At 36.2% G+C, this 21,620-nt stretch overlaps 1 protein-coding gene across 1 annotated transcript; it reads right to left on the minus strand.

Annotated features, from left to right (window-relative positions):
- Nucleotides 1-11,278: 11,278 nt before the first annotated feature.
- On the minus strand, nucleotides 11,279-12,423 carry LOC148999809 (uncharacterized). Its single transcript, XM_089139096.1, has 2 exons — nucleotides 12,010-12,423; nucleotides 11,279-11,968 (listed from the first exon to the last, which is right to left on the minus strand). The coding sequence occupies exons 1-2, from the start codon at nucleotides 12,421-12,423 to the stop codon at nucleotides 11,279-11,281; spliced, it is 1,104 nt and encodes a 367-aa protein (XP_088995222.1).
- Nucleotides 12,424-21,620: the final 9,197 nt, after the last annotated feature.

Below are 21,620 nucleotides of genomic sequence, written 5' to 3' on the forward strand. Positions count from 1 at the left end.
AGTCACTTAAATGACTTTGGAAGAAGATCTAAAGCCAACTTAGATGATTTTGAATGATGAATTCACATGCATGGAAATCAAGGATGGAATGTAGAAGACAAGACCCAATCTGAGGAACCGGGTAATTAAACAAGTCACCCCAATGAACAAATAAACCAAGGATCTTGTGCAATATAAATTGAAGAAAATCACAAAGCAAATGAACAACAAACCACCACAAGAATGAACGAGAAATGCAAATAACACAAGAATTTTACGTGGTTCACTAATCCAAAAAATTCAAGATTAGCTATATCCACAGGGTGGGATTTCACTATTTTAATCTTCAAAATAGTACAGGATTTGAGAATAACACAATATTACCTCAACCGTTCACACCACTATTCAAACCTCCTTGAAAATACCCATCCACCTCAAGCTCTTGAAGAAAACCTTTCAATCCAAGCTCAAGCTTCAATAGAGTTCCAATGGAGAAGAATACAAGAGAGAAGAAACCATTTTCTTGCAAAACCACAAGAAGAAGACCACAAAAGTGCAATCCCGTTTTTGCTCAAAACCCACTTTAGAACTCCCTAGATACTCTCCTTTTCTCACCCCATTATCTCTCACAAGGCCCTCTTAATGATACCAAACACCTAACCCATGTTTAACACTAAGTGGGACCCATCAAATTCAAATTTGAACTCAAACAAAGATAAATTGATTTTCATTACTAAACCCAACATGGAAGGTCCCCAAGCCCAAGTAGATGTTATCATCAAGCTAAGTAAGGTTAGGTAAGTCTCCTGAATGAACCTTGCTGAAACCCCATCTCAACGCATATTTTGAGGGGGCGGTTGATCTATTGAGCAAACTGCCACCTACCTAGAAAAGAGAAAAAGCAGAATTTTAATTTGGGAAACCGTATTTTATAGCTTATAAGCCTCATTAATGAATTACTTATATTTCTTGGATGCTAAGAGCTCAAAAGGGGTGGAGAGACTTGGAGTTGGTGAGATTCTTAGAGATTTGGGCAATGCCAAAGCTCCAATCACTTGGTTGAACGCGGGGTTTTTTTTTTATTTTGATAGTAAAACAAAGCTTGATATTAATTAAGATAGCAAATACATAATGTAGTAGGGTCTATAGTGTTTGACCTTGTAAAGTCTAAAGAGGAATTAAATGCCAAATATAAAAGCCACTGGTGGAGTATGGTGTCAGAAAAATCATTAAGGTTTGCATCCTTAATGTTAGATAGTATGTTTACCAAAATTGGGACTTGAGATATTGGCCACTTGATGTGATTAATTGGCATGAGTAAATCACGAACTTCTTTGTTGTTGCACCAGATATCTTGTATTTTAATATTCTGGTGCAATGCATGATGTATCCCTTCCTTTAATCCAATCAAGAGTGCGCAACGATGTTTCCGTTCCTAATCCTCCGCGAGAAGCTTTAACGCCCTTCATGCACTATTCCCATACTCCATCCGTGCTACCTAATCCGCATTATATACCCCGCACACAATAAAGTCGGACAAAGATTTAAGTTAGTTAAATTATTACAAAGCAAGTATTTGGCTCGGAGAGGTGGCTTGTGTTTGGTGAAATGAGTTTTCAACATTTTCTTGTGTTGTGATGTTTAAACCTGGATCCACCTTGCTATGTTGTTTAGAACTCGATGGGGTTGGGGTTATCTTTATTAAAGATTTTGTTATTCCGTTCTTTCCATATGAAATAGCAACTAATTATAAAACGGAGACCATCCATCTTTGTTGCCATCCCTCCCTACGCACGATAAAGGAGTTGCATAGATCACCGATCGATGAATTTGTGAGTCTTTCCGTCGCAATCCAAGTGGTCCAGCTGCCCAAATCCTTTCGCCATTCACAAGAAAGGAATACATGCCATGCAGATTCCACACTATTTCCACAAAGTTCGCAACGGGGATATTGGTTTCCATTGTGCAAGTATTGCCTTGACTGGTAATCCCGCATTTAAAAGACGCCAAAGAAGGTCTTAAGTTTGGGGTGTAGGGGTAGTTTCCAAAAGAACCTCCACCAAGTGGTGTAATTAGAAGAAAGAGATGTTGATCTTAATTGCGTAAGGGTTTTCTTGCCATTTTGACAGAGAAATCCCCATACTGAGATCGAGACATCCATGTATCATTTTCATTTGACGGACCGAGGTTAGTGAGGTGGAACAGATGAAGGTTTAGAGGAAGAGGCAACTCCCCGTCGGGCGATTGATTGAGCCCACCACTTGAGCTATTGAATTGTTTCTCTCCCATTGACGATCCGGTTCTAGTTGTGTACGATCTTCCGGATTTTTGATCCAAGGATCAAACCAAAAAGATGTGTTCCTCCCATTCCTATCTTCTCCATACCATATTCTCCAGTGTTGGTAATATTCCACGGACACTGTCCACGTCCATGATCCATTTCTTCTTTCACCTTTGGATCGAATGGTGTGGTGTTTGGGAAGTATTTTGCCTTTAGTGTCCGCACCCATAATGAGTCCGGGTTCTTTAGCATTCTCCATCCTTGCTGAGTAAGAGAGCTTTGTTAACTTCCTCCATTTTCTTGAAACCCACCCACCCTTATCTTTCGCTTCACAGCATCGATCCCATGAAATGAGAGTCAGTTGTTCTCCTTTGTTGGATTCCCTAACCAAAATTTTGGCATAAGGAATCAATTTTCTTGCACAGAGCATTTGGGAATTTGAAACATTGCATTTGGTACATTGATTGTGGCCGGAGAACAAATTGCAACAGGATTCCTCGCCCTGCGAAAGATAGGTTCAAGCCTTCCGGTTGCCATTTTTTCTTCATTTTGTTGATTACAACCTGTAGCTCCTTCATTTTAGACCGCCATGGATCAGTTTGTACCCAAATAAACAGATTCTTTTCAATTCATTGATTCCTAGGGCAGAAATAATTGCAGCCTTATCCCCGGGGTACATTTCGCTAAAGAAGGCCCCACTTTCAAAATTAATTTCTTGGCCCGAATGTCGAGAAGAGTTCTAGAACAGCTTTAGGGCTAAGGCATCATCCAGTTTTGCTCGGCAGAAAAGAAAGGTATCATCAGCAAAGAAGAGATGAGAGATTTCAGGGGCTCTTCTTGCTACTGATGCCTCTAAACAAGTTGAGAGATCGATTCATTCAATAGTCTAGACAGGATTTCCATGATGAAGAGGAAGAGGTAGGGGCTAAGAGGGCATCCCTGCCTTAAGCCCCGTGATCCTAAAAACCGAAGTAAGGGCTACCATTGTGTTTGATTGAGAAGGAGGCTAATGAGATTAGCTGTGAATGAGTGTCACCAGTGGCGAAGCCAAGGAATTCAAAAGTTTGGTTAGGACCTTCCATTATACTCTATCATAAGCTTTAGACATATCTAGCTGAGAGCAACAAACCCATCCCCCTCTAGTCTTCTCATAAAATGAAAGATTTCCCGAGCCAAGAAAATGTTATCGTGATTTGTCTATTGGCCACAAAGGCCCCTTGACAAGGGGAAATGAAATGGTCCAGGAGAGGTTTCAATCTTCGAGCCAATAACTGGCCACAATTTTGTAGCTCACATTGCACAAGCTAATTGGTCTAAAGTCATCTACCACTCTAGGGTTTTCCTTTTGGGATGAAGCATAAGAGTGTATGATTTGTTCCAAAGGGGAGGGATGACTTGTTGAAAAACAGGTGCACAAAATCAAGAGGTCTCTACTAATTAGATTCCAATGTTTTTGATAGAACATGGCATTGAACCCATCCACCCGGGGCTTGTGAGGATCCAAGGAGAAGACCGCTCTTAATTCCTCCATGGATGGGGTTGAGGAAATTCCTTCCAGATGGACCGTAGTAGCCATATTCGGGAATAAACATTCAATGAAATATGGGTCCAATGGTGTTGAGGATGTGAACAAGTTTTGCATGTATCGAAAAAGCAGATGCAATCATATGGTGAAGATACAAGCTCCCTTGTATTCAATGTCTCAATCCTCTCTTATGCAAATGAATTTAGAAGAGAGATGATAGTACCGTACGCCCCATCCCGAATGTACACCTTGATTCGAAACCGAACTGTTCCCGCAGCTAGATCCCATGAGATCGATTGTTTTGGCCTGATTGCATCCCGCCGGTCTAGGGCGTCAAGCACCTCAATTCTCGGATAGTTGGTGAAAGATATTATCGATACTTCCAAAAACAGACCATCCGAATTAAGGATCTAGAGAGATTAGCAAGTTTACATTCAAAATTGAAACTACCTCACTACCCATGCTGTCAACGCCGCCAAAGAGCGGATGGAAGTGCCATGCCTTTGGAAATGAAAGAGTTTCCTTTTGGGGAATTGGGAGCTATAAGACGAGAAAAATAGGATTGTGGTCGATCCGAAGTTGGCGCTTTAGTAAGACCTTGGGGAAGAGGGCAATCCACGAAGGAGAGGCCCAACCGGCAGCTCTTTGGTCGGTTTGGGGGTCGCTTGTTTGACCAAGTGAATTGGACTCTTGGAGATGAGATTTCTTGAAGGCCCAAACTACGATCAGATTTGAGAGCGGGAGAGAGGGAAGGCAAAGGCCCTCCTAATTTATCTTCTTGGGTCAACACCCGTGAAATCCCAACAATGATGAAGGGTAAGTACGATTGGATGAAGTGGAGGATTTGAGACCAGAAAATTTCCACAGCGAGCGAGGGAGCATAAATGAATATGCAACCAACCTCCCTGAAGCAGCAATTGATTGCCAGAAAGGAGTTTTCTTTTTTGATAAGAATGCATTTAGCTCCTTCCCTTTGAAGGGCCCATATTCCTCCTTTCAATCCTCTCGATCCTTGGCTTTCACAGAATCCAATCGAGGAGTAATGGTTGAAAAATTTCCTCCTTTTTTGGAAAAATCCCGTGTGATCGATGCATTTTGTTTCACACAGAAATACGAGAGTGGTTGAAAGCGTGTTGATGTAAGAAAACCATCTTCCTTCATTTTCCAATACCTTTTCTCACATTTATTGTTGGTTTAATGAATTGATTGATGGTAGTTGAACTTCAAGATAAAATCATGATGGGCTGTTGGTCTTCAAGATAAAATCATGTCATTAGAATTTTTAGGACTAAGTGTAGCTTTATATATTTATTATTATTTTGTGAAGCCAAACTTGATTAAACAAGAACGTAGTTGTGTAATATATTTTTTTGATAACGCAAAGGAAAAACACTTGGTTACTTAAAACATATCTGAATATTTACAAATAGAGGTTTAGATGGATTGCAATTATCTGGATTTTGAATAATTCATCAGATAAGCACGCAAGAACAGCAATTGATATAAAATTGTGCCAGATCTGAGCCAGTCTTAGTTATTGTTGGGTTGATTCCTGCATCCTTCTCTATTCCCTTCCAAAACTACTTCTACCTTTTCATTTGGTGGCTTGGTTTTTTGTTTGAAACTGTGACTTTCTTTGCTTGGCTGTCTAGTACTGCTTTTTTTCTTATGTGTGGTTACTGGTTTTTGATTTCTCTAATGGGATCACTCAATTTGTTATCAGTGATGTTAGGGGCATCTAATCCGTATTACGTTGCGATGCCTATCGAAACATGTCGGGGGTCTTGCTATAGATCTGGTGTTTCTATGCGAATTGAAAGCCTGGATGTCAACAAGGTTAAGTTTCCTAAGACTGTCAATGAGTTCGTTTCTATTGCTGTTGTTCTCTGAAGAGAAAATCTGGGCATAAAACTCCTGCTACAACAAACTTTTACCTGCTGGGTTGTTTGCATTCATGGTCCAACTGACTAAGTCCAGTAGTCCACTAAGAAGAGACAGTGCTGGGAAACTTTGGCGGATTTCCTTGGATAGTTGTATAATGGAGCAATAACTTGGTCAAAATAGCATATCGCATATTTATATGGCAAGTCATCCTTAATTAGAGACACACAATGAAAGCTTGGGCCTAAATAAAAAAGGAATGGTAACAGAAAACAGTGCAGAGAGTGCTCATTAGGATAGGGAAGCAACTCAACCAGGACCTTTCTGATATCACAGAATTTGATTCCCTTAATTCATTTACCTATCTGTAATCACATGATGATTCCCATATTTGATTTAGCAAATTGAAATAAGGAAAAACATAATTTGTTAACCCTAACAACAACGATCGTTTGAGATTTACCTAATTTAAACAAGAAGATGACAAGAGATATTGATTACGGAGTTTAGTTCTTAATTTAAACAAGAACATGACAAGAGAGATTGATTACGGAGTTCGGTTCTTTCGAACCTACGTCTACCGGACTCTAGATAGAATCCGATCCACTATAATTGTAGAAAATTACAGAAATCAAGGGAAATATGAAAGGTATAGAAGTCACAGTATATGGCAACCATTTGGGCTCAAATCACCATTAAGTCTCCCTCTCACCGAGCCAAACAAAAGCCCTATATTATCTCCTTAAAGATCCTTCACCATTGAAGCATCATAGCAAGAAACCGAGACAGAGAAGCCGCCATGAACGAAACCAGAGAAAGAACTTAGAAGCCCCAAATCGTAGAACTCAATTGTGTTTTGCACACTAATGAAACGAATCAGTCCAAATGCCCCATATACAAGTAAGTGAACCAACCGGTTTAGCCAAAACCATATAATACAGGTGATATACCCAGATTACCCCTTACAAATCTCCCCCTTAATCTGTAAATCTAAACAATAGTAGATTGGGCTTCAACCATCATCGTCCAAGTGTACCTGCACAAACAAAAGCAAAGAGATCACAGTACAAAGCAAATAAAATATGCAAAATACTTAGACATGCACTAACCATGCAACACTAAAGTACTCAATGCAGGCACACCATGCAACAAAATGCACCAGGTAGAAAAACCCATAAACAATAACTCATAGTTCACAACTCAACCATATAAACATGGAGAATACACATGCACACACCAGGCATATATCTCACAAAAGAGACACACAGAACAAGAGTCATAAAAAATTGGGCAGCATCTCCCGTAAAACTGCAACATATGCAAACCTGATAAAACACAAGACATACCTGGACATCACCACACCATAGATAAATGAAAAAACAAAGTATACAATCTCCACAAGAGGTAGTAACCCAACACATAGACTTACTCATGCCAACCAAAGCATAATAAATATATGATTTAAACAAGTAAGACTTTAAACAAGAGACAAGTATAAACTTCAAAGAAATCCATGGTGATACCCAAAGACAACCTAGGTTAACAGAACCTTACAACCATCAACAGATGAACAACATGGATCCAGATAAAATTGATAATCCCAAAACAGCCCATGAATCTATACAAATGCTTACAATATAAGTCAAGTCAAGTCTCAAACATATCACATGATATATAAGAGAACTTAACAACTAGAGAAGAGAGATTTGAACAATAAACATTTAAATATATAGAACATGACAATGATCAAAGAATATTTAACACATGACAACTAAAGAAATTTTAACTAAATAAATTCCAACAGTTAAAATTCTAATGATCCTTATCAAGGAATAAAAACCTAAAAAAATAAGCATAAATCTCTCCCCTTCAACCAGGTAGATTCCAAAACTTAGGAAAATTCCTAACAGATCCAAGTACTTTCATTTCAAATTTTGATTTTAAAACTTCCCCAAAGGAATACAACATGCGACCAATATGTAAACCACATAAAGGCAAATATAGACACAAAAAAATGAAATGAGAAACTAGAGGCAACTGTCAACCTAAATGCAAAAATACAATGCACAAGACTCAAACATCAAGTCTTATATACCAATGCCAAGGGAATACAAATGAAACCACAACAGGATTCATTAACAAGTCATATTTTCAATTCAGTTGTTAAAATGCCTAAAGAATTTGCAAAATAGTTCTTTCTTCTACATGAGTGTAAAGAAAGACAACAAGTATCCAATTACCCATTAAAATAATGATGGGAGTAACTCAAAATTGCAAACACTCTTATAGCCTCACATTTAACAACAAGATGAAAATAATCTAGACAAACCCAAAAGGCAATCCCACTCCTAATCCATCACTAGTTTACTACCACTACTCAACCAGGACCTATCCACCCATTCACCACAAGGAAGGGCACAAGTCAACAACTAGACATACTCAAGTCACCTAGAGTAGATACCAACCATTAATAAGAAAGGAAGTAAACTCAAAAAGACTCAACAACTCTGATCATACAAGATCAACTCACAAAATACAAATAATGAATAAGACTCCAACTAAATGTGAAGATGTCTAATCACAAAGCACAATGACCATAAAAATCCAACTGCTAACATGATATAATCAAGCAAACAAAACTGATGCAAGTCATCTTACCAGACAACTCCATAAATCTGACAATTTAAATTAACTACTCCCACTCAAACCATATCAGAACTGCTTCTCATACATAGGTTAACATACTAACAATTTAAAATTCAGATCATTTCATAAGAGCTGAATGCATATGGATATAGTATAAGGCAGCAGAAGCATATATACATGGTCTGAAACATAAATTGCAACAACTTACATACCATATGAGATCAAAGCAATCAAATTAGATGTAAATCATTCAAAAAACCCTAACTCAGTTCCATCTAATCACTGAATCACAGGCAAACACAGGCTTTGATGCCAATTTGATATCACAGAATTTTATTCCCTTAATTCATTTACTTATCTGTAATTGCATATGATGATTCTCATATTTGATTTAGCAAATTGAAATAAGGAAAAACATAATCTGTTAACCCTAACAACAACGATCGTTTGAGATTTACCTAATTTATACAAGAAGATGAAGAGAGAAATTCATTACGGAGTTCGGTTCTTTCAAACCTACGTCTCTGGGACTCTAAATAGAATCCGATCCACTATTAATTGTAGAAAATTACAGAAATCAAGGGAAATATGAAAGGTATAGAAGTCACAGTATATGGCAACCATTTGGGTTCAAATCACCATCGAGTCTCCCTCTCACCGAGCCGAACAAAAGCCCTCTATTACCTCCTTAAAGATCCTTCACCATTGAAGCATCGTAGCAAGAAACCGAGACAGAGAAGCCGCCATGAACGAAACCAGAGAGAGAACTCAGAAGCCCCAAATCGCAGAACTCAATTGTGTTTTGCACACTAATGAAACGAACCAGCCCAAATGCCCCATGTACAAGTAAGTGAACCAACCGGTTCAGCCAAAACCAAATAACACAAGTGATATACCCAGATTACCCTTTACACTTTCATTATTCCAAAATTCAATATGCTGGATATTCTGATTTCCCATCCATTGCAAACATGCATTCGCAGTTTCTAATCTAAAGTCATACTAACGATCACCCACACACATAATATATACATTGTCCATACCCAACGTGCTAACGCACTGGTGGAATTATCTGCAAAAATCAAAATATAACTATGAATCAGATGCCACCAGAGAGAAAAAAAGATGACTATGATGTAGGCTAGGCAAATTAGAGGGTGATGCAAATGATCTAGATTCTATCATCACACATCTCTCCGAGGAGCAACAAGACATGATTCATGCAACCAAATAAAATTGTCATATACAATGTAGATTATCAACTAATTTCACCATTTGTAACAACAAGAATAAGTGAGAAGGAAGAGATAAGACTTAAGAGGAAGCAAAAAAGAGAGAGATTCGGGAGATATACAATTTAGATTTGTGAAATGAGAGAAAATTTAAGGCATACAACTCTATCTTTGCACGCAGATATAGAGCCATCGTTGCCGTCAATAATGAAGGAATGTGAAATGTGACCAAATCTTATAAAATTATATAAAAATACATTTTTACCCTTAATTTTGTAACGATAAAACACGTGTTAAATAAATTTATCAACATTAAACTCTTTATCCCAATAAATCATAAACAAACTTTATTATGAATTTTGTATTATTTCAAAAAGAAATCGAGATAATAAAGCATACCAAACACCCATATTTATGTTTATAGATCAAATAATCATAAATTTAAACTATACCAAGAGAACCGTAGGTTAATGTTGGTTTCCTCCCATGCCTTACTGTGGTGAAGTTCTTGTATCATATTCTTATCAAATTCTAACATAACATTAAAGTTATTGAGAAAAGAAATTAAGTTGAAAATGATAGTGTAAAATATTTGGACAACTAATTGTTATAACTGAATGTCATGCAAATAATGGAATGATTGTTCATTAAGAAAAAATGGACATTCATATGTTATTTCTTTGCGCATAACAAATAGATGAAGGCAAGTAAGTAAAGTTTTCCCTAGGACAATACAAAAGCCCTAAAGCGTGTGCGCGTGTGTTAACGGAACAGGAAACTATTTATGGAAAAAAAAATCAAAAGCATTTGACTAATCAAGTCATTCTATCATTCTTAGAAAATGAACTGATTCAATTTTCGTGCTTGAGAAGGTTTCTAGCAATACAACTTTGACTTGTTTTATTATTCTCCAGGGGAAAAATGTCTCAATCAATAAATCAAAAGATAACGTGAGACAAATAGATTGATTAGAGATCCTGCTATTAATCTCTTGTCCTAAAAAAAAATTCACAATGAATTCGATTGATTATGACAAATATAATATCCTTTAAGAACTGTACATACACCTTTGGATGCATATAGTTCAAAAAAATATTGTGAAAAAAAAAACACCCAATGTGTCAATTCTAGCCCTCCTTTTTTCATAGTAGGTGTTTTAACTCCTAATGAAAGGGCTTTTTCTTCTATTCTTTAAGAAAGATAAATCTTGACCCCCTATAATTTAAAATACTGTAGTATTTATATAATTCACTTAACTTATGGATCTAATCTCTCATTGATGTATTGTTTCATTGAGAGCCAATCAAAATCATGATGTAAATTTCTTGTTCTTGAATGAGCCTTTTCAAGTCTTTTAGATTTATGCTCTACATCGGGTAAAGGTTTTTTTTTTTTTTTTTTTTTTTTGGGGAAAAAGGTAGCTTTGTATAAATAACGGAAACAAAATTACATACGATAATAGGACATCCCATCCACATCATTTCTGATTAACCGTGCAAGGTCATCCGGAATTTTAGGAGGGAAGAAAATAGCTTCATTTACAAAGTGACAAAATCTCGCCAAAAGGTCAGCACCAGTGTTTAACTCCCGAATGTGGTGAATGTGGTGATGAAAAACACAATAGTCGAACTGTTGCGAGAGGTCTCGAATGTCTACGACTAACTCTTGAGCAAACCAAGGAATGCTATACTTGCCCCATACCATTACCACAGCAGCCTGAGAATCCGACCGCACCTAGACACGAGTATAGGCTAAATCAGATGCTTGTTGTAAGCCGCGAAGGATCGCCTTCAGCTCCATTACCAATATATTTGTTTCAAACACAGCACCTGCTATAGCAAACATAGCAGCTCTCGCTGCATCTCGTGCGAGAACACCATACCCACCAAGGGCAGACCGAATAGATCCATCACAGTTCACTGAGATCCACCCATTCGGAGCAGAAATCCATTTTACCGCCCTTGCCACTGGGAGCCGAAATTTCACCTTAATCTTCCATCGGTGGAAAAACTCACGGTTAGCAGGGGAATCAATCACCATGCAAGCGCCCCTTGAAAACCTATTTCGAACATCGCTTAAAATATGTTGGAACGTGCTTTCAGCTACAGCATGACCATTTTGAAAAACCACATTATTTCTTGCTGCCCAAATCCGATAGACGAACACTCCAAAGCTGAACTTGCGAATGTGACTAACCAAATCATCACCGGTGAACCTCTCCACAACCCATCCGATTTCCTCACTCCAAGAGTTTCTCCGAGTATAAACAAACCCGTGGACTTGGAGAAGCTTAGACCAAACAGCAATAGAATACTCACACCCAACAAACAGATGGTCATGAGACTCAACAGCATTTTTACAGATGCAACAGACCGAATTTTCACAGCCACCCCAAGCTATTACCTTGTCTAATGTTGGAAGACGCTGCAGAATGGCTAACCAGGCAATAAAACTGAAACGCAAACGAGCCTAGCCCAAGCCTTCTTCTCTCCCTTCAGACGAACCACTTCATAAGCAGTCTTGAGAGAGTATTTCCCACTTGAAGTTAATAGCCACTTTGGAGAGTCTCGCAGTAGCCGAGGAAAAACCCTAGTAGAGACAATCTCCTCCCAACGAGCATTAATCCTCAAATCCCTGCCACCATAACTCCATTGCCCATGTGCATCAAGTAGCAAAGAAACCTTATCGCTCTGCCGTCTCCCCAACGCTTCCACGATTAGATCATTTTGTAGGGCTAGAGAGCCATTGGATAACCAAGGATCAAACCACAGAGAAGTGTCCTGTCCATTCTTAATTCTGTAAAGGATGCACTTACGAGCCAAGTCTCTAGTATTTAGGATGGCTTTCAACACCGCAGATCCATCTCTAGGCACCGCCATCGACCACACAAAAGAGTTCCCCAACCACCAATTCAACACATAAGTGCCCCAACACGTGTGATTACTGGCAACAAGAATCCAAACGTACCGGATTGCAAATCAAGGGCCAAGAGACCTTGCTGTAGCCTGAATTTGAGCCACCCTTCCACAAGAATCGAGCAAAAGTGGATTCCAATTGATTAATGACACCCTTAGGAATAGGAATGACATTTAACCAAAACGAGACGATCCCTGCCAGCACTGATTTAATAAGGTAAAGGTATTTTTGTTTGCACATACAAGACAAATGATCCCAAAATCACTTCTTTTGCTAAGAATTGATGAGGTGAAGAAGCTATCAAGCTTCGTTTGTTGATGGAAGGAGAGATGCACAACTGTGTGTTTAGGTAAGAACCTGTTTCCGCACTTTTACAACAGGTTTTTTTCTTTGAGATCTGAATCTGCTGGGTGAAATCGATTGGTTCTTGAAAGTAAATCTGCTGGTAGGATCGATTGAGAGTCTTGATTGCATCTAGTGCTTGAATCTAGTGTTTTCCATGCTGTGCATCTCCCATCTGAACGTCCACCATCGTCTCCTACGTCTGATTTTTGAAACCTAAGAAGGAGACAATGATTTGTTCAAGATACATGTTATTTTCGGTTTCTCCTGTTGAACGACTGAGACCAATACAGCACATTGACTAATACAAAAATGAAGATCATAAGCAAGTGTTGTATCAATTCTTCATTTAATAAGCTTCAAGAATTTTCCTATCAAGGGCAGGGGCGGACCTGCATTGGGGCCAGGGGGGCCATGGCCCCCCGGATTTTTTAAAATTTGTTATAAATTCCTTAATTTTCTGGTTTATATGTTAATTCATTTATTTTTCTTCAGCTTTTTCTCTTTCTACATGTGAAATGTCACTATTTGCCCCCCAATATTGAAAACCATTTTTAAAGGTAATATAATGGATATAAATGTCATTCCAAATTAAAAACTAGTTCCTCAATCCCTATTTATTCTCCCCTTTCTTCTCTCTCATGTTTTCTTCCTATTTATTCTCTTATCATTTTATAAACGTGGGTTAAGGAAATTTTTTGAAAAAAAATCTTATTAGTTATTCAAAATTTCATTCCTAATTAAAAATTAACTCCTCAATCTGTATTTATTCTCTCCTCTCTCATATTCTCTTTCTATTTATTCTCTTCCCTTTCTATAAGTATGGGTCAAGGAAAAATTGGAAAAAAATATTCTCCACAATTAGGTATTCTTTCTCTTTCTCAATTTTTTTATTGTTTCTATTTTTTTATTTTTTTTATTTGATTTTATACTATTTGTTTCTTTATTTCTTTTACAATTTTTGTTATTTGATTTTATACTGTGAATAAAATGTCTATAGTTAGTAAGGTAAAACTACCATTGGTTTGCATCTATTAACAAAGAAAATTTTGATTTGTGTATGACTTTCTAGGGTTGAATTCTTTTTTTTTTTTTTTTTTTTTTTTTTGGCTTTAATTTATCTATATTTGTCAAAAAAAATTATTATCAATAATGGGCCCTCCAAAATAAGCATTAGTGCTTCCCGATGGGAAGGTTATCTGGATTTTTATTCTTCGCCCCCCCCCCCCACTTTTGAATCCTAGGTCCGCCCCTGATCAAGGGCATGTGGCTCTCATGTTATGTAGCTCCAGAGGTAAGCAGGATTGTACCTAATTCTTTTTTCCTAACTCCAAGAATGGCGTTGACATTGTTCTTGGCAGGTAATTGCAAACAATAAGTACTATGGAGCAAACAATTCAATCGAGAAGTATCTTCGAGCAAACAATTCAATTGCAATTGGGTCTTGCCGTCTTGTTTGCCTAGAACTAGACAAAGTCAATAAGTTAGCAAAGGTAAGTTCGATGATGGAATGACTCTTCTTTTCAGAAAAGACACTGATGGAACGACTCTTCTCTACAGAGAGAAGACGGTGATCGATTTTTTTACTTCCGTTCTGTCGAATGAATAGAATTAGGTTATAACATATTATTAAATTTTTTATTTTATTTAAAAACTTAAAAGAAAACAATGGACCGAACCAACCATGTAAATCCTAGTGTCGGTTGAGATTTCAGCCGCTGAAATGTGGCGGCCATTCAGAATGGCCGTTGGAAGGATGGCCGCCGACGATTAAAACCCTAACCTAACCATGTAAATCCTAATGTCACTGTCTTTCTCTCTCTCCTTCTCCTTGAACTCTTCTCTCTCTCTTTCTCTCTTCAACTACCTTCTCTTCTACGTTTTCAACATAGATCGGTTGAGATTTCAGCCGCTGAAATGTGGCGGCCATTCAGAATGGCCGTTGGAAGGATGGCCGCGACGATTAAAACCCTAACCTAACCATGTAAATCCTAATGTCACTGTCTTTCTCTCTCTCCTTCTCCTTGAACTCTTCTCTCTCTCTTTCTCTCTTCAACTACCTTCTCTTCTACGTTTTCAACATAGATCAATCTCAGCTAGATCATTCTCCACGGCAGGGGCGGACCCAGGATTCAAAAGTGGGGGGGGGGGGGCGAAGAATAAAAATCCAGATAATCTTCCCATCGGAAAGCACTAATGCTTATTTTGTAGGGCCCATTATTGATAATAATTTTTTTTGACAAATATAGATAAATTAAAGCAAAAAAAAAAAAAATGAATTCAACCCTAGAAAGTCATACACAAATCAAAATTTTCTTTGTTAATAGATGCAAACCAATGGTAGTTTTACCTTACTAACTATAGACATTTTATTCGCAGTATAAAATCAAATAACAAAAATTGTAAAAGAAATAAAGAAAAAAATAGTATAAAATCAAATAAAAAAATAAAAAAATAGAAACAATAAATAAATTGAGAAAGAGAAAGAATACCTAATTGTGGAGAATATTTTTTTCCAATTTTTCCTTGACCCATACTTATAGAAAGGGAAGAGAATAAATAGAAAGAGAATATGAGAGAGGAGAGAATAAATATGGATTGAGGAGTTAATTTTTAATTAGGAATGAAATTTTGAATACCTAATAAGATTTTTTTTCAAAAATTTTCCTTAACCCACATTTATAAAAAGATAAGAGAATAAATAGGAAGAAAACATGAGAGAGAAGAAAGGGGAGAATAAATAGGGGTTGAAGAACTAGTTTTTAATTTGGAATGACATTTATATCCATTATATTACCTTTAAAAATGGTTCTCAATATTGGGAGGGGGCCAAATAGTGACATTTCACATGTAGAAAGAGAAAAAGCTGGAGAAAAATAAATGAATTAACATATAAACCAGAAAATTAAGGAATTTATAACAAATTTTAAAAAATCCGAGGGACCATGGCCCCCCTGGCCCCAATGCAGGTCCGCCCCTGCTCCACGGCCCACTTGACTGCTTCCCTTGCTGCTAAAGCCTCACCTTCAAAGGCTGAAGAAGCCAACCCAGGAATAGAACATGCCAAGCTTTAAGACCCCGTCCTTGAAGCCACCAATCCCTAAGCCAGTGCAACCTGTTAAATCCTGGAAAGCTACATCAACCTGGAAAAACCATCGCCCTTCCGTACTGCCTGCAACCTCTGCCTGACAAAGCATAGAAGAAGGGATAGCCGATCATGGCTGATAATCACTTCCTTGTTCACTAGAGTTGTGTCACACATTCTAGCATATGTCTATGTCTCCTTCCACAAGAAGGGGAGGATAGAGTTAGATACAAGGGTGTGTTGTTGACATGCAGTGGTTTTCACTTCTTATTTTCTATTATTTATTTATTTATTTATTTTGAGTAAAAGAAGAGGGTGTTCTTCAACAAGACAATGGGTGAACACTACGAAAAACAATGAGCAAAATTAGGAACTGAATCTAATAAATTCCTAAAAATGAGCCTCAAGAAAAAAAAAGGACAAAATTGAGATAAAATTTAGGAATTTATTGGATTCAATTCCTAATTGTATTCTAATTTTAACACTTGGATAATTAACTGCCACGTGTCACAAACCTAGAAAGAAATTTTAACACTTGGATAATTAACTGCCACGTGTCACAAACCTAGAAAGAAATTTTAAGGAATCGTATGGGTGGGAATTGTAGGATGTGAACTTAGGTTCTCTTAGTAGAGCATAAATTAATATTGAGCTCTCTTAGTTCAATAAATTATGTCTGTGCCCCAGGGCAACTAACAGTGTCTCCCACACTTAAATTTTCTTCAAATTTCAAACTTAAAATGATCCAAATACCCCTCAGTTAGGCCTAAATATTCTGTTTTATTGTTATACCAACGTTCTGATATTCCAGGTTCAAGTTCCAACAGGATTTTCGGGTTTGATTAATGGTTTCAGAACTGGGTGATTGATGACATATTAAGATTTCAGTGCAAAAAGCCTGTGTCGATTCTGCCATCGGAGAGCCAAACCCTTCGTCACTGATTTTGTTCCTTATAGTGAATTGGTTCGTTGCAACAAACAGTATGGAACATTATTATATCAGAGGCACTTACGTATTATATTTTTCAGATAATCATCTATATAGGTAAATATAGAGTGTTAACTGTTAAGAATCATGTTTGCACGGAAGCACAGTGCTGGAATCATGCTTCCAGAGTTTCCAGAATATAACTATCATCATTGTCACCGCACCTTTTCTTCTGGTGATATAAATAGCCAATTATAATCAACTCTCTGTCGTTCAGATCATGTTTATTCCTTGTCTTCTGCACACCATTGGCATCCTGAAATAACTGTACGTAATACATTCATGCTGTGTAACTTAAATGGGAAAATGCTTAGCATCGCTTAAGATATGCCCACAAACAACCATTAGCTTGCTTCCCTGTTTGGGCAATAGCAAAAACTTCTAAATGAATACCATCAGTTGGACATGGACGCTCGTCCAATTGCTAACCCAGATGAAATCTGACACGAACAGTTTGGTGATTCATTCCAACCGGCTGATCTGACAAGTTTGCCTGGACTGTTTTTTATCGGCAGGATCTTGATCCTGATATTGTTTGAAGGTGCAAATGTGCTTTGTATGCTTGTGAGGTGCGTCTCAATCAATTACCCAACTCTTAAAACCATTAATCAAATGCAAGCCTTGTTCAAACTTAAAACTAATACACTTCAAGTTCTTGGTTGGGTATTTAGGACCCATGGTATAGGAACGAAAATAGAATTTGTAAAGGGGGATATTTTGGTAATTAAACAATATGACGGATATTTTTGTCTTTTTAAGTTTAAAATTTGAAAAAACTTAACGATGAAAGATGGTGTTAGTTGCTATAGAACCCAAACGTAATTTGTTGCACTAAAGAGACTTAACATTAGTTTTTATACTCTATTAAAAGACCTACATGTAAAAAACTCTTTTAAATAAAATATCATGAGAGATATCTGATAAAATTGAAAAAGATATATATATAAACCTCAACCAATTATATTTTAGTAAGGGTTAACAGTTTTCGATTTTTAATATTTCTATTTCTTTTTCTAGTATTCTCATCCAACCATCAATTTTTATTTTAAGACTATATCAATGAGAAAAACATATCAAAAACTGCATCATGGAGACTATTGTTTCAATATCATGTTTTCTATTTTATTTCTTAGTATTTCGTTTTGTGTTAACATTCATTTATTGAAATTGACTAATTTTAAGCTGACCATGGCTGAAAGCATTCATTTTCAATGGAAGCATGCTAACTGGCTTGCGAGGAAAACGGTATTGGGGCAAAGGTGTGATCATCTGACGATTTCTCATCGCTTCTATTCAGATTTATTAAACACTCTAAAACTGTAGTAGCTGACTTTCTGGCTGCAGGTGCTCCTAGGCTCGATTAGCAAGAGTGTGGTTTCAGCACCTGCTTTTATTAGGCCATTTGTAATTTGAGGGTGTTTTCTCTTTCTTTGTTTGAGAATATAATAAAATGTTTATGTTTCATTTAAAAAAAAAAATTAGGTGATTTTCATTAAGTGTAGATAGCACAGAGTTCTCCCTTGATTGTTTTATAACCACAAATACATGGGGCCCATAAGTGAAAAATAAAAAGAAAAAAAATTAAAAAGTAAGTCTCATCACCAGTATCCTTAAGTCTCATCACCAGTGTCCTGGGGCCCCTCGTAGTCTGTGATCCACAAGCAATGGGGAGCACTATAGGGAGAGGATCTAGACTCTTTTCATATGACCCCCTAAGGTTTGATCCAAAGCATTTGTAACTCAAGCAAAATAAAGTTTTGCATTTGCCTCTCTTTTGCTATCTAAAACAAATAATTAAAGACATTATTGTCATTTTTCTAATCAAAATACATTTTATAGTTTTTCTTTAAAAGGTACTTTATATTAACTTACAGAGAATGAGGGAATAGGACTATTAATATACCATCAGGCAGGATCAGACCCAGACCACCCTGTTTGGACATGTTGGTCATTATTAACTGAGTTGACCTTTGGTGGTTCCTTTATAATTTTTTTTTTAATTTCTTTTTTTTTTCAACTGATGCTGTTAAATGGTTGTCATGTAATAATAAACGATCCACGGTATGGGTTAAAAAATGGAGGCATATATGCAAATGTAAATTCTTTTATTTATATTTCGACATTTTCAGTTTTAGATTTACAATTTTAACTCCCACTCACGCAGATTTTTCCTGTTTGAGTTCATCTATATTCAAGAAGATCCTCAAACAAAAACTCGGATACTTTATCTACAACAAATGAAAACTTGTTTCTTCACTATCTAAACATCAAGGTACTCAGAGATCAACAAGACAGAATTCAGCTGGTGAAAAAATGTTGAAATTAACAGAAAAAATCCCGAAGATCTAAGAGATAAAGATTGAAACAAAAAGAAAAACTGTCAAATGTGCCGTTTTGATGTACTTGTGTCGTGTTTAGAAACCTGGCTGTTGTTGCACTCCAAATTCAAATTGAAGTTGTGACAATTGAAATCATGACAAATTTTGCAAGATGTTCAGAGCTCTGTATGGTAGCATTATTTTCATCATTAGTATTCAATCCAAAACATGAAAAGTCAAAGGATATTGAACATGTTGACATTTGCACTAAAAATTTTTAATTTTAAAGGAATGATTTAAGAACAAAAACTTTCAAAATGGAAACTAACCCAATGACTATGCCTTCCGATTGCTCTTTCAGAATTCCTTTTATTACAAGATTTAGGATGTTTTATGAAAACTCAAAATCAAAAGGGTGCAAAAAATTTGTTCATTTGGTAGATTGTTAGGTTTGAAATAAAAAAGGTATAAATCAACTCATAGTAAAATATACTTATTCTCAAACATAATGTAAGTAACCTTGATCCCATTGCCATACCAAAAGCAAAACAATTTTCAATTCCAATTTTTTTCCTTACCATTGACTACTCAACTCAATTTAAATCCATTTCTATGATTAATCTGAAGCCAAAAATTTCATCATCTTGGACCAAGGTTTTTGGCCTTTATGATATGTATTAGACACTATGAAGAGAATATTTTGGAAAATATGCAGAAACTCTAAAAACTGAATTGCCTCCCAACTGAACAGTATCCATTTGTTCTACTCTTATACCATAAGAACACAATTAAAAACCAATTATATCAAATAAGTAGTTTAAACTTTCTGATTTTATATCTTTTAGAAAATTTGGAATTTTGAAAGAAATAATTTCTTAAATATAGTCAAATAATAAATATCAATAGGTTTTTTAGAACTAGGTATACCTTCGTTATAATCAACTTCTTTGGCATTTTCGTCGACCACTTTGCTCTGTTCTTTTATTTTAATTAAATCTAGTTGCATTTATACTTAGACATATTTTTTTCAATGTCTGGGTATATACATTAATGTTGGTTTCCTCCAATACCCTAGTATTATGAAATTCCATTCGCATAAGTTTTAAAGTAATAATAAAAAATTAAAAATTAAAAAAACTTCAGAAAACAATGATGAAAATATTTTGGATAATTAACAGTTATAAGTGAATATCATGCAAATTCTAACAACAAAAAATCATGCAAACAGCACGTAGTGATTCTTTTCACATGCATAACAAATGAATGATGCATTTTTTATAACAGATCGGTTTTTATTTTTTGTGTGTTATGTGTTGTTTCAGATCCCTATTTATAGTTGTTTTCCTTTTTTTATGGTATTTTGATGTAAATTCTACTCATTTAATTTGGGTTTTCTTTTACGAGGGGGAAAGAAGTTGGGGAACAACCATAACGGGAAGCATTTATTGATCACATTCCTTAACTCAGTGGTCATCCACATATAATGGACATGATGATCTCCATGTCCTCTCATGGGTTGATTACCGGTCTTGAGCGCCCAGGAACCGTTATCTATTATATGCAACCCTACCTCTCTATGATGATGGTGAGCCTGCTCGATATATAGTACCCAGCCCCTAGCATCACGGGTTAACCGGCTTCAATACCCCTACCAAAAGGGTAGTAATACTCATAGGGATTCTTAGCCCAACCCTTCTATACACCTATAAATCATGCAATTGGGTTTAATGGCACCACATAAGGTTATTAGGGTAATGAGCGAACCCACAACCCTAGTGAAAAATACAAGGTAGAAAAATAATAATATTCCTCCTCACACCTTCACTTACATATACATTCCATTCTCATAACAATAATAATTAATTTAAAGGCAAAGAGCAACATCATAAATAATAGTTTTACCTTATTTTCGTCCAAAGTCACACACAAATATAGTAAAATAAACAGAAATTACAGCAATTTAAATTTAACAAAAGACATAAAATAATAACAATTAATTAAATATAATGTGGTTCGTTATTCTTCACATTCCAACTAGATTCATTTCTCTAAAGATCAATAATTCCTTCTCACAAGAAGGTAACAAAAGGTAATAAACCTAATCATCATGCAAGAGGATTAACAAAAATAAAATAAAAGTTAATTTGGGTTTAGAAAAATATCTCAAAATATTCCCATAAAATCCCAAATAGAAAATTAGGTTCTAACTTGCTTTTTTAACCTAAATTGGCTAAAAGTTATAATTTCGCCCTTGAATTAAAGTCGAAACGAAACGAAACGAAACCTTTAGGAAATCTAATTGGCAGTAAAAAAATCATAAGGGTGTTCTCAATTTGGTCCATTTAATCTAGATCTAAAAGCCCCAAATTGGCTCTCATAAATGATTCGAAGAGTCAAAATACATCAACCTTAGCAAGGGATCACACC

The sequence above is a fragment of the Hakea prostrata genome, chromosome 11 (genome assembly GCF_041222555.1).
Source record: "Hakea prostrata isolate BN-2017 chromosome 11, UWA_Hpros_2, whole genome shotgun sequence".
Taxonomy (NCBI): domain Eukaryota; kingdom Viridiplantae; phylum Streptophyta; class Magnoliopsida; order Proteales; family Proteaceae; genus Hakea; species Hakea prostrata.

What these genes read in the sequence shown, in the direction of transcription:
- LOC148999809 (XM_089139096.1), bottom strand. Translation starts at nt 12,423, where the DNA reads ATGGCGGTGCCTAGAGATGGATCTGCGGTGTTGAAAGCCATCCTAAAT. An exon ending in AGAAGGCTTGGGCTAGGCTC is followed by an intron (nt 11,969 to 12,009) that starts GTTTGCGTTTCA and finishes GCCATTCTGCAG; the next exon opens with CGTCTTCCAACATTAGACAA.